Source organism: Giraffa tippelskirchi, chromosome 2 (genome assembly GCF_054371585.1).
Source record: "Giraffa tippelskirchi isolate mGirTip1 chromosome 2, T2T-mGirTip1v1.2.pri, whole genome shotgun sequence".
NCBI lineage: Eukaryota > Metazoa > Chordata > Mammalia > Artiodactyla > Giraffidae > Giraffa > Giraffa tippelskirchi.
In genome coordinates this window covers 34,268,555-34,286,903 of record NC_137276.1, presented here as the reverse complement: position 1 = coordinate 34,286,903, position 18,349 = coordinate 34,268,555, and the positions used below count along the sequence as shown (strand labels likewise).

At 36.1% G+C, this 18,349-nt stretch overlaps 1 protein-coding gene across 10 annotated transcripts in view; it reads left to right on the top strand.

Annotated features, from left to right (window-relative positions):
- TBC1D12 (TBC1 domain family member 12) overlaps positions 1 to 18,349 on the top strand; it is an 86,820-nt gene that overhangs the window by 23,548 nt on the left and 44,923 nt on the right. For all 10 annotated transcript variants that reach the window (XR_014072384.1, XR_014072383.1, XR_014072381.1 and 7 more), the window contains exon 2: positions 16,845 to 16,968. Coding sequence is in view for 7 of the 10 variants with exons in the window: in XM_081553590.1 (XP_081409716.1) it covers positions 16,845 to 16,968 (124 nt within the window). In the remaining 3 variants the exon portion in view is untranslated. The remainder of the gene's footprint in view (positions 1 to 16,844; positions 16,969 to 18,349) is intronic.

Below are 18,349 nucleotides of genomic sequence, written 5' to 3'. Positions count from 1 at the left end.
CAGTCAAAGGCTTTGGCGTAGTCAATAAAGCAGAAGTAGATGTTTTCCTGGAACTCGCTTGCTTTTTCGATGATCTAACAGATGTTGACAATTTGATCCCTGGTTCCTCTGCCTTTTCTAAATCCAGCTTGAACATTTGGAAGTTCTCAGTTCACATACTGTTGAAGCCTGGCTTGGAGAATTTTGAGCATTACTTTACTAGCGTGTGAGATGAGTGCAATTGTGTGGTAGTTTGAATATGCTTTGCCATTGCCTTTCTTTGGAATTGTAATGAAAACTGACCTCTTCCAGTCCTGTGGCCACTGCTGAGTTTCCCAAATTTGCTGGCATATTGAGTGAAGCACTTTAACAACATCATCTTTTAGGACTTGAAATAGTTTAGCTGGAATTTCATCACCTCCACTATCTTTTCTTAGATTTATGTCATGTTTTCTTAGATTTATGTCAAGTATTTAACATTTTTGAGCCATTATCAGTTCACTTCATTTGCTCAGTCGTGTCCTACTGTTTGCAACCTCATGGACTTGAACTATTATAGATTATATATTTTTAACATCTCAGTTCCTAAATATTCACTGCTATACTATATAGAAATATGATTAATTTTTGTTTGCTTTCTACCCTATAAGCCTGGTAAACTTATTAGCTCTAGAAGCTTTTCTGCGACATTTATTTTTCTTGGCTTAGTGTCCTGGTGAGGATTTTAACGTTTTTTTTTGAGAGGAGTCATGGGAGCAGACAACCTTACCTTATTATCAATCGCCAAAACATTTGGTCTTTCACATCAAAGGATGATGTTGTTGTTGTTTGTTCAGTTGCTGTCTCATGTCTGACTCTGCAACCCCATGGAGTGCAGCATGCTAGGCTTCCCTGTCCTTCACTTTCTCCCTAAGTTTGCTCAAATTCATCTGCCTGCAACGCAGGACATGCTGGAGTTGTGGGTTCAATCCCTGAGTTGGCAAGATTCCCTGGAGGAGGGTATGACAACCCACTCCAGTATTCTTTCCTGGAGAATCTCATGGACAGAGGAGCCTGGCAGGCAACAGTCCATAGGGTCGCAAAAAGTCAGACATAACTGAAGAGACTGAGTACAGGCATAGCACATGTCCATTGAGGTGATTATGCTAACAATCTCATCCTCTGCCATCCTCTTTTCCTTTTGCCTTCAGTCTTTCCTAGCATCAGGGTCTTTTCCAACAAGTTGGCTCTTCCCATCTGGTGCCCCAAGTATTGGATTTTCAGTCAGCATCAATCCTTCCAATGAGTATTTAGGGTTGATTTCCTTTAGGATTGACGGTTTCATCTCCTTGCAGTCCAAGGAAGTCTCAAAAGTCTTCTCTAGCACCACAGTTGGAAACCATCAGTTCTTGGGCACTCAGCCTTCTTTATTGTCCAACTCTTACATCCGTACATGACTATGTAAAGACCATTGTTTTGACTATACAGACCTTTGTCAGCAAAGTGATGTCTTTGCTTTTTAATATACTGTATAGGTTTGTCATAGTTTTCCTTATAAGAAACAAGTGTCTTTTAATCTCATGGCTGCAGTCACCATCTGCAGTGATTTTTGGAGCCCAAGAAAATAAAATCTGTCACTGATTCAACTTTTCCCCAACTGTTTGCCATGAAGTGATGGGACCAGATTCCATGATGTTAGTGTTTTAATGTTGAGTTTCAGGCCAACTCTCTCTCTCCTGCTTCACCCTCAAGAGGCTCTTTAGTTCCTCTTCACTTTCTGCCATTAGAGTGGTATCATCTGCATATATGAGGTTGTTGATATTTCTCCTGGCAATCTTGATTCCATCCAGCTGGTGATTCATCCAGCCTGGCATTTTGCATGATGTACTCTGCATAGAAGTTAAATGAGCAGGGTGACAATATACAGCCTTTTCATACCCCTTTCCCAATTTCAAACCAGTCAGTTGTTCTGTGTCTGGTTCTGATTCTTCTTGACTTGCATACAGGTTTCTCAGGAGACACATAGGGTGATTTGTTATTCTCATCTCTTCAAAAATTTTCCAGTTTGTTGTGATCCACACAGTCAAGGTTTTCTTACAGTCAGTGAAGCATAAGTGGATGTTTTTCTGGAATTCCCTTGATTTCTGTGATCCAGCGAATGTTGGCAATTTGATCTATGGTTCCTCTGCCTTTTCTAAATCCAGCTTGTACATCTGGAAGTTCTCAGTTCAGATACTGCTAAAGCCTAGCTTGAAGGATTTTGAGAATAACTTTAGTAGCATGTGAAATGAGTGCAATTCTGTGGTGCTTTGAACATTCTTTGGCATTGCCCTTCTTTGAAATTGGAATGAAAACTGACCTTTTCCGATCTGTGGCCACTGCTGAGTTTTCCAAATTTGCTGACATATTGAGTGAAGCACTTTTAACAGCATCATCTTTTAGGATTTTAAATAGCTCAGTTGGAATTCCATCAGCTCCAGTAGCTTTGTTCATAGTAATGCTTCCAAAGTACTTGACTTCACTCTCCAGGATGTCTGGCTCTAGGTGAGTGACCACACCATTCTGGTTATCCCGATCATTAAGACCTTTTTTGTATAGTCCTTCTGTGTATTTTTGCCACCTCTTCTTAAACTCTTCTGCCTCTGTTAGGTCCTTACTGTTTCTGTCCTTTATCATGCCTGTTCTTGCATGAAATGTTCCCGTGTTCTCTCCAGTTTTCTTGAAAAGATCCCTAGTCTTTCCCATTCTGTTGTTTTCCTCTACATCTTTGCATTGTTCATTGAAGAACGCCTTCTTATCTCTCCTGGCTATTCTCTGGAACTCTGCATTCAGTTGGATATATCTTTCCCTTTCTCCCTTGTCTTTCACTTCTCTTCTTCCCTCAGCTATTTGTAAAGCCTCCTCAGACAACCACTTTACCTTCTTGCATTTCCTTTTTTTTGAGATGGTTTTGGTCACTGCATCCTGTACAGTGTTGGGAACCTCTACCCACAGTTCTTCAGACACTCTGTCTACCAGATCTCATCCCTTAAATCTATTCATTACCTCCACTGTATAATCATAAGGAATTTGGTTTAGGTCATACCTGAATTGCCTAGTGGTTTTCCCTACTTTTTTCAATTTAAGCCTGAATTTTGCTATAAGGAGCTGATGATCTGAGCCACAGTCAGCTCCAGGTCTTGTTTTCGCTGACTATATGGAGCCTCTCCATCTTCAGCTGCAAAGAATATAATCAATCTGATTTCGGTATCGACCATTTGGTGATGTCCACCCATCTGTAGAGTCACCTCTTGTGTTGTTGGAAAAGGGTGTTTCCTTGGACCAATGTGTTTTCTTGACAAAACTCTGTTAGCCTGTGCCCTGCTTTATTTTGTACTCCAAGGCCAAAGTTGTCTGTTACTCTAGGTATCTCTTGACTTCCTACTTTTGCATTTCAGTCCCCTGTGATGAAAAGTAGGTCTTTTTTTGGTGTTAGTTCTAGAAAGTCTTGTGGGTTGTCATAGAACTGATCAACTTCAGTTTCTTAGGCATCAGAAATTAGGACATAGACTTGGATTATTGTGATGTTGAATGGTTTACCTTGGAAATGAACTGAGATCATTTTGTCATTTTTGAGATTGTACCCAAGTACTGCATTTCAGACTGTTTCGTTAACTGTGAGGGCTACTCAATTTCTTCTAAGGGATTCTTGGCAGTAGATATAATGGTCATCTGAATTAAATTTGCCCATTCCTGTTCATTATAATTCACTGATTCCCAAGATGTAGATGTTTACTCTTGCTATCTCCTGCTTGACCATGTCTTATTTATTTTGATTCATGGACCTAACATTCCAGGTTCCTATGCAATATAGTTCTTTACATCACTGGACTTTACTTTCACCACCAGACACATCCACAGCTGAGCGTCATTTCCACTTTGGCTCAGCAGCTTCATTCTTTCTGGAGCTGTTAGTAATTGCCCTCTGCTCTTCCTTAGTATCATATTGGACACTTTCCAACCTGGGGGCTCATCTTCTGGTGTCATATCTTTTTGCCTTTTCATACTGCTCATAGGGTTCTTAGAGCAAGAATACTGGAGTGCTTTGCCATATCCTTCTCCTATGGACCATGTTTTGTCAGAACTCTCCTCTATGACCTGTCCATTTTGGGTAGCCCTGCACAACATGGCTTATAGCTTCATTGAGTTATAAAGCCCCTTCTCCAAGACAAGGCTGTGATCCATGATGAGGAGTGTGATGTTAACTGTAGGTTATTTTTACAGATGCTCTTAACCATGCTACGGAACTTCTGTTTTATTCCTAGTTTTCTGTTGTTAAATCAAGAATAGATTCAGGATATTTTCAAATGCATAAATTGATATGGATCATGTTTTTTCTTCTTTAGATTGTTAAGATGGTGAATTATGTTGATTGACTATTGACTACTGAATGAGCGTTGCATTCTTGGAATACATCCCACTTGGTCTTATTTTCTTTTTACCTATTGTCACTTTTGATTTTTTTTTTTACTTGAAAATATAATAGTTTTATTGAGATATAATTCACATGCCATGCAACTCATCCGTTCAAAGTGTACTCAGCTCAGTGATATTTACTCAGTTCACAGTTGTGCTATAATCGCCATAATTTTAGAACATTTTTATCCCCCCCAAAACTGTGTATTGATCATGAAGATTAAATATTAATACATGAAAATATATTTTACTTTTATGGTAAACAACACTAACATAGTTATGTAAGAGACATTAATGGATAAGTATTCACATGTGGTTAGTTTTATTCATCATTATCAGTCTTTATCTTGCCTTTCTCTCCCAACTTTCTCTTTTTTTTCTTTGGCTGAGCTGCGTGGCTTGTGGGATCTTATTCTTCCAGCAGGGATTGAATCCGGGGCCCTGACAATGAGAGTGCTGAATCTTAACCACTGGACCACCAGGGAAGTCCCCCCAAATTTCTCTTAGAGGTTAAAAGATATCTTACCTCCTGATGACTGAAATGTTTCTGCTCATATTTTACTGATGTTGTTCCTTGTTACTGCTCATGTTCTTCTCCTCAAAGTTCTTTGCTGTATCCTTCCTCTTTTCTCCTAGTGGTTTCGGTCTTTTCTCTGAATGTCTTAGGTACTACACTAGGCTTAACGCAATAGTTTCTCTCCATGACACTTTGATACATGATGTAAGTAGTATGTAGCACGAAAGCAAGAATATTTTTATAATTATTTTTCCCTTCCTTAATTGTATTCAATTGTGTTTTCTCCCTGAAAAGTGTAAGTTGCTCAGCCGTGTTCGACTCTTTGCGACCCCATGGACTACACAGTCCATGGAATTCTCCAGGCCAGAATACTGGAATGGGTAACCTTTACCTTCTCCAGGAGATCTTCCCAATCCAGGGATCGAACCCAGGTCTCCGCATTGCAGGTGGATTCTTGACCAGCTGGGCCACAAGGGAAGCCCAAGAATACTGGAGTGGGTAGCCTGTCCCTTTTCCAGGGGATCTTCCCGACTAAGTGGGGTCTCCTGCATTGCAGGAGGATTGTTTACCAACTGAGCTCTCAGGGAAGTAAAAGAATAAAAAGATCTCTGTCAGTATGATATTGCCTGAAACTTATTTACTAAAAGAAATAACATATACCATAAGATGACTTGCTGACATGAATACAGGAGAAAGAAGAAAATAATTTATGTATTTGAATTGTTTAAATGAATATCAGGAAGCATTTTGGCAATGTGTAGGATGAAAGTGAACAGGCATAGTTGGAAGCTCTTATGTTGTGATTGTTCTGTGGAGGATGTGAACAAGATGAGTGATTAGAAAGAAGAGGAATTGTGTGAGAGACCTGGCTCCAACATTTACTGTTGATGTGACCTTGGGAAGTGGCTCATGAACCTTTCTTGGGGGTGGTAGGGTGACACATTGAATACTTGGAACATTTGATGAAAGCTATGGATAGCTGCCCAAGAAAAATGTTTATGAGTACATCATTTACTTTAAATTGTACATACAGTTTGAGGAGGCTCATGGACCTCCTCTAGTCTGTTCATGTAGGTACACTGATTCTTGATCAAGAACTTTTGACCTGGTTTCTGTCTGAGGTCCCTAGCAGCTCTGAAGTACTTTAAAAAAAGAATTACAACCTTTACTTTCAGCATGAAAAATTCTGTTTTTGTTTTTTTTATAAAGAATAAATGATACTGAATTCTCTACTTTTCTGATAGTCCTGATCTGTGGCAGTATTTAGGCTAGTTAAACAGTGTATATTAAGTAAAATTCTCTATTATTTTCTGATTTTTAGGATTTGTAATAATGACAAAGACAAGATCCAGAAACAGCCTGAAAAAGAAAAATTTTGGAATTCAAAAAACCTTAAGTTATTTTGCAAAAAAACAAAAAAAAACAAAAAAACTTTTTTTTGCATATAGTCAGCTGAAAGTCTTTTTCAAGTGAAAAATGATTGAGGTTTGGAAAGAATGTAAGTAATCTTCATGCCAGATCTTTAATCCAAAATACTCAAGGGTAGCCAAAGAACTGTGTTTTAAAGAGACAGTACTTATACTTCTTTGAATTAATTATATAGTCAACTGTAGCATTCCATGTTCACTAGATAATGTTTTCTTTTTGGCCTTCTATTATACTTTAGGGAAACTTAAGTACAAAGTCTAGGAAGTTGCTGTGTGTTCAGAAGTCCAACTTCTGCTGAGACAGAATTTGAAGATCAGGTCATGATTTCGAGTTTTTTAAGCTGATTTTTCTCTCTTGATTAAAGTTGAATTTTTTCCTGTTTTGAAAAGTACTCTAGCCCCTTTTTAATGTACAACTACATTTAAATGATTAGAATTTATTTAATAAATTAAGAAGTTTTATAAAGTCATATATATGTAAATATTAGGCAAAAACAGTGTTGTTTTGCTAGAGCTGATGATATTGTTGGTGGTAAGAAGGTTCAGGATTATGTAGTCACAGTTTCCTGTAACTGTCGGATTTCATAGTCTGAGAAAATATGGAATTTATATGGTTTTTGCTCAGATATATAAGTGGGTTTGCCAATTCTTAAAGATCCAAGTACTGGAGATTCTACTTTAGAAATCATGAGCAGAGAACTTCAATGGTGTGAATAAGTTGTGGCCCTTTTTGGTTAGCTATATCCTTTAATAAGGAGTAGTAGGCAAATGATCTCTTTTATATCATCTTTAACTGTTTTAGTGTGGTTAAAGAAGTGAAGAAATCTTAGAAAAACGAAACAGATATGTGAAGCAGGTATTAACAGGTGTTAACAAGTAAGAGCCATTCATCAACCTTTATTATAAAAACAGCTTAAAAGAAAAAACTTGGCCTTTTAAAATTTTCTTCATCTTCTTATCCCCACATCTGTTATTTTGTTGGTGGTGGTGGTGGTGAGTCTTTTCTTTTTCTTCACATTTTCAGCAATATAGAAACATTGATCTGGTATTTCTTCAGTTGGTGCTGTTTCTTAACTGTTGCTACAGATTTTCTGTTTCTTTTTGTTATGAAGAGTGGACATAAGTAGTGCAGAGAATAGAAGATAGTGTGTTTGTATCTCTGGTGTGTATGTGAACATAGTGTTGATTGGAGTGGAGAGCGATTTTAATGGGGGAAAGATGAATTACCACTGCCACTCCTTGTTCGCTATATACACTGACAAAATGTGTCATAGAATGAAAAGCAAGCACAAAAAACCCCAAACTAGAAAACAGTTTTAATGTTTCCAGTGTATCTGAAGCAATAAGATACCCTTCAGCCTGTCAAGACTTGACAGCTGGAGTTGAGGGAGGGAGAACAGCTGTTTATCAGCGCATCTGGGTTTGTTACTAGAAGAGAGAAAGACATAGACACAGACAAATAGGAGCTCACAACATCAGCTTTAATACTCATAAAATCTAGGTTGAAAGATACGCCTTTGTACCTCCTAACTCGAAATGTATGCAGCTAGTCACTAGCACAGCAGGCCTTTTCTGTAGAGATGGGGGTAGAGGGGTGCAGAGGAAACAGCCTGCATGTTAGAACAGTAGAGCAAACAGTATCTTCTCTGCTGTTTGGCAACAATGTCTGTCAGCAAAATTTTATCTCCTCAGTTGGAGATGTTTAAGGGAGAAAAGAGAAGCCAGGAGTGGCCCTCTGCCCTGCCACTCCCCTGAAACGTGAAGCAGTCAAAATGAATGACTTCTGTCCCCCAACACCAACGTATAAATCTCATTCATACAGTCAGGCTTTACCTTCAATTCAGAGTGAAAGAATTTGTCCCCTTTTAAGTATGGATGCTTGGACACATTTAGTTTTGTTCTGCTAAGAAACCTTTAGTGTTGCTTTAAAGTTAAGAACTTTGAATGTATTGGGAGGTGGGAAAAACGCGAGGGGAGGAGACAGACAAAGACGGTTTGTTTTTGGTTTGAAGAGCTAGTGAGGAGGAACCTATGCCCACATGTTTATTTGCATTGGGACCTCCACTTTCTCAGTCTTCTGATGGGCGGGGGGCAAAGGATTGGGCATGAGAAGAACGGCAGAGTATGGGACGTTTTTTAGTCTATTTTTGTAACTTTTCATTGTGTTTTCCTCTTAAGATTTGATAAACTGGTATTTTTCTTCCTAGGCTAGCAAGTGGAAGCCCATTTAGTCTGTAATGTCGTTTTAATATCATTCTATATATTTGTAACAATATTTTAAAATTATTTTTCATTGCAAATGTATGCCATTTAGCTACGTTATAGTTTTTTCATGGCAAGGGATAACCTGAAAACCCTATCCAAAATTTCTTAGTGGCATAAGAAATTATTGTGAAACATTATCTGATGGCCTTTATTTGCAGTTGGATACCTGTGGGTTCATATTTTTTTATGACAATCTCTTAGAGTAACCAAATTTTACTGGATATGCAAATATAAGATATTTGGCTTTGGTTTGTTTTTATGATTTAATGAGAATTTAAACTTCATTCTGGTCTTATTATAATATTGTACTAAGCAGACTTTTTATTGTGGGAGTTATATTTGTTGTTTGCTTTTTTTCCCTTTGTATACCTGCCAGTCATAGCAAAATTCTTCAGAAATTGCATCCATTGAAAGACCAACTGTTGTTTGGTTTAAAAAATTAGTACTCCTTGACTTTAATTTTGAAAGTTCAAAATATTCTTGTAAATAAATTTTGCACATAAACATATATATATATATATACATGCATAACATTTTTTAATGATTCAGAATAATTTCTAACAATATTTATTCAAAACTTTGTGTATATTTGGCATTTGGTCTGTGATTTGTAAAGGGTTCTGTTCTGTAACTTACAGAGATGTAATGTACAGTGTCGATATGTATAGCCTCTAGTTTTTCACATGAGAATGTGTTTGGTTGTGATTACAGTATCTAATTGTAGGTAAAGGTTATAGAGACAACCATTCCCAAAAACTCCTTGTAAAACTCTGCACATGAGTTTTCTGATCTGTCATTATCACTGTTCTTCGGTATAATTGCATCTTACATTTGTGGTCTTCTCATTCTTTTGCTCTGTCTGTATTCTTAGCCAGGTGACATTCTTTGAAGCTGTGTTTCACTGAGTTTGAAAAAATAATGCTTATGTTCTTTTACTTTATGGTGCTTTAATTAATTATATATGTAACCCTGCAATTCTAGAGAATGAAAAGCTATTTTTTTCACCTTACAGGCACTGCCTTGTTCGTGCATTGTTGTGAGGAGAAAAGCAATTTATAGATTTTTAGATCTGAAACTCTTAAAGTTGTAGTTAAAGATTTCGTTCTTGTCAGTGATTGGAGTTGATGGTATCAATAGCTGTGAAAAACAAACAAAACTGCTTGTTCATTGTAGATTCCACTCTTCCCGCACCTGCCCCCGCCACCCATGCAAGAACTAATTGTTAGTGTGAAGGTTTCTGACTAAATAACTACCTCAATATGATGAAGACAGATTTATATATGAATGTAAATTGACTCTAAGAGGAATGCTGACAGTCTGAAATGTTTATCAACTTTGGCCCAAAGAAGTATGTTTAAGCTTGTGACAAAAGTGGATGCTTAAAACTATAGGCAAAGGCTAACTTTATAGCTCCTTGGTGATGGATTAAGAATATGAAATCTTTTAATTGTTTTAGTTAGTGCTCTCTAGTTACAAGGGAGATCTAGTTGCTACATTAGGTTTATATAGCTTAATAAAAAGTAGTGGGGTTTTTTTGACACATACAAAAGAAAATACATATGTAACAGATATGTGAATTATGATGCCCTGTATACATTGGTAAGGTAAGCCCTTTGTCCAATCTCAGAAACAGAACATTACCAACACTACTATTGAAAATATACTACCTTGTGAGTGTCTTTTTCTCCTGTTCACCGCTAAGAGGTAGCAACTTCCTGAATTTCCTTGATGTTTTAAGGAATAATTTTTGCCCCAATTTTTTGTTATTATTTTTATCATTTTTGAGCTTTATAAAAATGACACACTGTGTGAACTCTGCATCTTGCCCCACCCGCTGCCTTTCTTTTTAAACTCAACGTTGTTTTTAAGATTCATCCATGTTGATGGATGTATCTTTGGCTCATTCTCACGGTGGAATAATATTGCGTTTACTAATTAGCATAACTTAAGTTTTCTATTCTTCTGTCAGTGGATCTTTGAATTGTTAAAAGGTTTTTGCTCTCTTGAACATGTTGCCTTGAATGTTCTTTATATGTCTTCTAGTGCATATGTCCATAACATTCTCTGGAGTATGTAGCTAGAAGTATAATGCTCGACGGTAGTATAGTGTATGCAATGGTAGTATAGTGTATGCAACTGGAACAAATGTGATTACACCAACATAAATTCCTCACAGTGTTCCTTTCCCTTTACATTTGGTATTATCAGATTTCTTAGTTTTTGCCAGTCCAATGTATATAAAATATTTTTCTGATTTTAGATTCCAGAAAATCAAGCAAAAATTTAATATGTACACATGGGAAAGACCTAGGAAAACTGAGTAACTCCATGCCTCTTCACTTTTTTAGAAGAATTTGAGAAAGATTGGTATTCTTCTTTAAATATTTGTTAGATTTTTCACCAGTGAAGCCATCTGTTCTTCAGCTCTTCTTTGTTAGGTTTTTGACTATTGAGTCAATCTCCTTACTTATAAATCAGTTCAGATTTTCTGTTTCTTGAGTCAGTTTTGGTAGTGTGTGTATTTCTAGGAATTTTTCCATTTCATTTAAGTTATTTGATTTGTTTGTGAACAGTTGTTCATAGTATTCATATATACTCCTTATTGGTAGTAATATCCCCCTTTCATTTCTGCTTTTCGTAATTTTAATCTTCTCCTTTTTTCTTAGTCTAGCTAGGAATTTGTCAACTTTGTTGATCTTTCCACAGAACTTGCTTAAAATTTTTTTCTATTGTTTTTCAGTTCTCTTTTTCATTTTATCCACTCTAATCCTGATTATTTCCTTCCTTCTGCTAGCTTTGGGTTTAGTTTGCTCTTCTTTTTCTAGTTTTTTTCAGGTGTGCAGTTATATTATTGATATGAGGTATGGGTCTTTTTAAATATAGATATTCAAAACTATAAACTTTCCTCTTAACATTGCCTTTGCTGTATACTATAAGTTTTGATATGCTGTTTCAGTTTCAGTTCATCTTAGGTGTTTTCTAATTTATAATTTCTTGACTAATTGATTCACTTATTGGTTATTTAAGACTGTGTTGTTTAGTTTCCATATATTTGTGAATTTTCCAGTTTTCTTTTATTTTTTATATATATTTCTTTGATACATTTATTTATTTATTTGGCGGGCATTGGGTCTCAGTCGTGGCACACAGGATCTCCATTGTGCCATGTGAGATCTTTCACTGGGGTGCACAGACTCTCTAGCTGTGGCACAGGGGCTGCAGAGCATGAGGGCTCAGTTGTGTGGTGCTCAGGCTCAGTTGCTCCATGGCATGTGGGATCTTAGTTTCGCAACCAGGGATTGAACCTGTGTCCCCTGCATTGCAAGATGGATTCTTAACCACTGCACTACTAGAGAAGTTCCTCTTCCTGTTACTGATTTATAATTTCATTTTATTCTGGTTGGAAAAGATACTTTGTGTGTTTCTAATCTTTTAAAACTTATTAAAGCATTTATGCATTAACATAGAGTCCATTTTGGAAAATATTCCATGTACCCTTAAGAATGTGTATCTTACTGTTGTTGAGTAGGATGCTCTGTATATGCCTATTAGGTCTAACTTACTTAATGTTTAAGTCTTCTATTTCCTTTTTGATCTGTCTGATTGTTTTTTTATTAAAACTGTGGTACTGAAGTCTCCAGTTATTGTAGAACTGCCTATTCCTTCAGTATTGTCATTTTTTTAAAATGTATTTTGGGGGTCTGTTGTTAGGTGTGTGTATGTTTATAATTGGGCTTCCCTGGTGACTCAGTGGTAAAAGAATCCACCTGCTAATGCAGGAGATGCAGGTTCGATTCCTGTGTTGGGAAGATCCCCTGGAGAAGGAAATGGCAACCCACTCAGTGTTCTTGCCTGGGAAATCGCATGGACACAGGAGCCTGGTGGGTTAGAGTTTGTTGGGTCGCCAAAGGATTGGGCACAACTTAGCTACTTAACAACAACAAAAATGTTTATAGTAGTTATATTTTCTTGCCGGATTAAACGTTTTTCCCCAACACATAATGTTCTCTTTTGCTTCTTGTAATGTTTTTGACTTAACATCTATTTTATGTGACAATGATATAATCACTGCCTCCTCTTTTGGTTACTATTTGCTTTCAATATAATTTTCCATTTTTTTACTTTTAACCTCTTTTTATCTAAAGTGAATATCTTATAGACAACATGTGCCTGCTGCTAAGTCATTTCAGTTGTGTCTGACTCTTTGTGACCAAATGAACCGTAGCCTACCAGGCATCTCTGTCCATGGAATACCTAAGATAAGAATACTGGAGTGGGTTGCCATGCCCTCCTCCTGAGGATTTTCCCAACCCAGGGATCAAACCCTTGACTCTTCTGTCTCCTGCACCGGCAGGTGGGTTCTTCACCACTGTGCCACCCAGGTAGACAACATACATAGTGTTTTTAATCCAGTCTGCCAGTCAGTCTCCTTTTAATAAAAGAGTTTAATCAGCTTATATTTAAATTCATTGTTGATGAGGAAGGATTTGTGTCATTTAGCTGTTTATTTTCTGTATGTCTTATATATATATATTTTTTGTTCCTCAGTTCCTCCTTACCACTTTTTGTATTTAGATGAATTTTTAGTGTACCATTTTGATTCTCTTATGTATATTTTAAAGTTATCTTCTAGTGGTAACTTTGGGGATTACAATTGACATCATAAACTTAAAGCAACCTAGTTTGAATTATACCAAATTAATTTCATTAGCATATAAACCAGTTTCATTAGTGTACTAATACTATGTTAACTATATACATCTCTACCTCCTCATTTATATTGTTATTGTCAGAGATTACATGTTTGTGTGTTGTATGCCCAATAACACAAATTTGTAAATATTATGTTATGCATTTACCTTTTAAATCACATAGGAAAAATGTGGAGTTATAAACAGAAAAGTACAATAATACTGGCTTTGACATTTACCTGTGTAATTAATTTTACCAGTGTTATCTCTTCTCATGGTTTTGAGCTACTTTTCACTTCATTCTGAAGAATTCTTGACACTTCTTGTGTAGGACAGATCTGTTAGGAATGAGCACCCTTAACTTGTTTATCTAGAAATATCTTCATTTTTCTTTCATTGTTGAAGGATAGATTTTTGCTGCATATAGAATTCTCAGTTGATAGTTGTTGTTTTTTTTCCCAGAACTTTAAATTATGTCATCCTGACACTTTATGGCCCACAAGATGTCATATGAGAAATCAGGTGTTAATCTTATTGAAGATAGATTGTTTGTGATAGTTGCTTCTCTCTTGATGCTTGCAAAATTCTCTCTATCTTTTGACAGTTTGACTATAATGTATCTCCATGTGTATCTCCTTGAATTTATTCTGCTTGGAGTTTGTTGAGCTTCTTGGATGTGTAGGTTTGTGTCTTTCATCATATTTGAAAATTTTTTAGCCATTCTTCAAATATTGTTTCTTCCACCCCCTTTTTTTCCCCTCTTCTGCTTCTGGAACTCTTATAGTACATATGCTAGTATACTCCACAGTGTTGCACAAATTTCTCAGGCTCTGATCATTTTTATTCATTCTTTTTTCTTTCTGCTCTTGAGACTGAATGAGTTCAGTTCTCTTATCTTTGTGTTACATGCTGATATTTTCTTCTGCTTGCTGTAATCTGATGTTGAACTACTTTAATGAATTTTTAATTTTATTCTACTTTTCAGTTCCACAATTTGTTTGGTTCCTATATATAATTGTCTCTTTAATGATATTCTCACTTTGTTCCCTGCTTGATTTCCTTTAATTCTTTGTTCATAGTTTTGGTTAGCTCATTGGGTATGTTTATGACAGTTAATGTAACATGTTTGACTAGTAATCTCATTGTCTCAACTTCCTTAGTAATGGTTTTTGCCAAATTCTTTCTCCTGTGAATGGTCTATACTTTGCTGTGTCTTTATAAGTTTATAATTCTTTTCTTGTTGATACCTGGACGTTCTGAGTATTATTATGTTGAAACTGTGTAAATCTGTTTTCTCAATTCTCAGTGACTGCAGATTTTTGTTCATTGAAGGTTAGAGCCATCTGTTTGTGTTATTTCCAAACTGTTTTTGCAAAGTGTGTAATCCTTTTTGTGTGTGGTCACAAGTTTCTGTTCTGTTATTTCCTGGAGTTAGCTGGTGGCCTGACAAAGATTTCCTTAAATATCTGGGTCAAAAAAGTGCCCTTTTTTAATGTTCTGATAGATACCACCAATGGAAGCTGCTGCTGCTGCCTGTTCTAGAAACTATTCCTCTGGAGCCAGCAGGCTGCTATCTCCACTGCTGTAGGAGGGAGGGGCTGAGGAACAGTTGATGGTAGTTGGTTCACCCGTGCTCTTCACTTAGGGAAGATCAGCAGCCTCTCCTTTTGTGCACTCCCTTGGTGGTTATAAATTTCTGATAAAGTTCTGTAGTTCTAAAATTATTGATTCCAATTGCTCTTTCTGGCTCAATTTTTACTTTGGTGGAGGGACTGATTTCTAGATCCTTCTATTTCGTTTTGCATCAGTGATGTCTTTTGAAATGCAAATGTTTCAATTTAAGCTTGGTTCATCAGTTTTTCTTTTATAGATCATGCTTTTGATGTCTCATGCAAGAATTCTTTGTATAAACTTTGGGGTCAAAGGTCCTTCCCCTGTGTTTAACATGGTTGGATGGCAAACCTTGGTTGGAAGGTGTGTAGGCAGGCCACATGGAGGCTTGTGGGGGAAGCATACCTTGAGGAGAACTTTCTGGGGAGTACGAGTGAGCTGTGTGGGGCCTACAGAGAGAATTAGTGCATCAGTGCTGGCAGGAAGCCTGTGGGGTGCCAGTTTACATGTTAAGAGGACTACAGGAAAGCCATCTGCCAGTTGAGTTGCTGAGGCTGCAAATTTGCTGAGGGACTTGGGCACATGACTGAGCAGAGTTCTACTGGATATCCTCACACCAAACCACTGACCTACTCCGCTTCAGCTGGAAACCACAAGAGAGCAGAGTGCCTTTCTCCTGAAGTGTCCCTTCAGTGCTCGCTACTGAGAAAGTTTAACAGCTTCATGTTTATTTTAAAAGGAGAAATGCTCAAAGGAATTCCATGTTGTCACAGAGCATATACTACAGGGTTCATAATGGAGCTACGAGGCAATAAATTGATGAGCAGCTCACAGGGTATAAAATAGTATTTAAATTAATAGGCCATCCTTTGAGGCATGAAACTTTTTTGTAAATATACCAGTCCTTCGTGTAATCATTATTGAAAACTTAGATATTTTATGAAATAGAAAACTGAGTAACTATATATGGTCTCAGATGAAACTTCTAGAGTATCCTAAGTAGGAATTAGTCTAAACTGTCATCAAAAGTCATCAATTCACTTCCACTGCACACCCAGGAAAATGAGAGTATTTCTTTATTGATTAACCGATATTTTGTAGGAGTCCGTTGATATCTTTCTAAACTTGAAGAATAGCCTTAACATTATGCATTACAAATTTATCCCATTCTTATCACAATAATGTACTTTTAAGAACAGATGTATGTATGTATTTTGAGTATAGATAAACCAAGTTATTTGAGATTTCAAATACTTTGTGACTGTATGTAAAAAGTTTAAATTTTCTTAGTGAATATTTATATCACAGCTTATATGAAGTGTTTATATTCAGTTGGATTCATTGTACCTTTCTGATTAGTCTGTGGTACCCTGGCATGCCATATTGATGTATACATATTTGGAATATCATTCCTGCTTACATGTACAACATATACTTAATTTGGTTGGTAAGGGCATGGTGATTATAGGTAAAATCCTTGTTCCTTGTGCAGATATTTTTTTAGATTGTCAATGAGAAATAACTTTCTTACTAGGTTACATGTTGGCCCTTTTACAGTAAGCTTTTCTTGTGCATACTTAGCTAAGAAATACAATTTGCATATACATATATTATAGGAATAGGCTCAATAGACACTCTTTTATTTCAAACACTAACAAATTGTTACAGAGAATAATTAAGTAGTATTTTCCCACAAAAATTGTATGGCTTAATCCTTTTCCTATTTTATACAAGTTCTCTTTAACTTTTTTGTTCTTAGATTTTTGGCTTTTACTGTCAAGTATAATACATGTATAGTCAATTCTAGTACACTTTGTAGCTAATTCAAAGCAAATATTTACATTTTATTTACATCTGTCATTTTTCAAGTAGTTCCCTGGTTACCAGAAGCACAATTCATGTAACTTTTCTGTGTTTCAGAAACCTTTTCCCAAAAAGGACAAAAGAACTCAAATCAGTTATACATAGTGCTCCTGGTTGGAAATTATTTGGTAAAGTCCCTCCCAGAGAGAATCTTCAGAAAACTTCCAAAATCATTCAGCAGGTAAGTACTAATATAGCCATGTAGTTTGTCTTGCTTTTCAAATATTCTCTTTTAGATAATCAGTAGATAATAGAAGATAATTAGTAGATAATTAGTAGATAATATTCTACTTTCATTCATTTTTTTAACATATAAAATTTTGTGACTATAGATACTTGTAGTAACCTTAAGGTTTTTTTAAAGCATGATGTGTATTTTCAATTATATTTTATGGTTGTGAAAATTCTTTATAGTAATAGAACATTGATTTTCTTAGTTATTCCTTGGATAGTGTCTTCTTTTTTCTTTCTTTTTTAAAATTTTCCCAGTAAACCATTCTCACCACATACTGTGACTTCTAATTGAACATGGTAGCATTTGCAATGGCATAGATTTTATGTATGATGGGTAGTTGTAAACTGATGAAGCAGTATAAAGTGAAAACTGAGTAGATTTTGAGGTTGAAAATTGTCCTTGGTCATTTTCTGGTTTTCTACCAAGGACTTTGTGAGATGGGTCGGTATATATTCTGTTTCTAGCAATTTAGGAGCCAGTTCTTCTGTTACCTGTTTTAATACCCATATTCTTGAGTTCTTAAGAATTTCATGTCTTATTTGATTTCTCAGCTTGTGCTTCTCAGTAATAGGAGATCAGTGAGACTGGACAACAGTGAGACTCTTTTATCAGTTTGTGGCATTTTTAAGTTCAGGGAAGTTACCTCTCAGAAGGAGATAGAATGATAAATTTCTTATTTATCTCCTTCCAATTGTAGTTTATCAAATTTAGCATTTATAAAAATAATCACCATGAAAACAATAATCGTCATTTAAATTGGAAAAATATTTTCCTCTAAGGATTTAATAGTGTTCTTTTTATTGCTGAAAAGAAAAACTGGTTTCCCAAGTAAATAAGAACATAATTTTTATATCTTTAATAGCATTTTTATAGTTAATTTCATTTGCAAGTAATTAAAATATCGACTAGTTTATATGCTGCTCAGACTTAACACTAACGTTCTGTGATTTCCAAGCTGTGTGCCTAGGGCACCCCATATGTTGCAGCAGCTAATGCTGATGGAAACCATGGCAAACTCAGTAATACTCTTCCACCGTTTGTTGGATACGGTGCAGCCTGATAGCTTGAGGTGGTACACAGTTTTAACATAAAATGGCAATATATTGCTTTCTGTGACATTGTGTCTTTGTGAATCTGGGTTTTCTGAGTTTGCTGTGGTAAAAATCAGATACCATGCAAAAATCAGTGTGGGAAAGGCAATGAAGGGGATGGTGTCCAGTCTTATTTCAAGATTTGTGAAATTGTATACTGCACAAAAGGCACACATGCCCAATTAGTGATTAGTTGTGGTTGTTTAAGAATGCAATAAAGCTTTCTTTTAATTTAT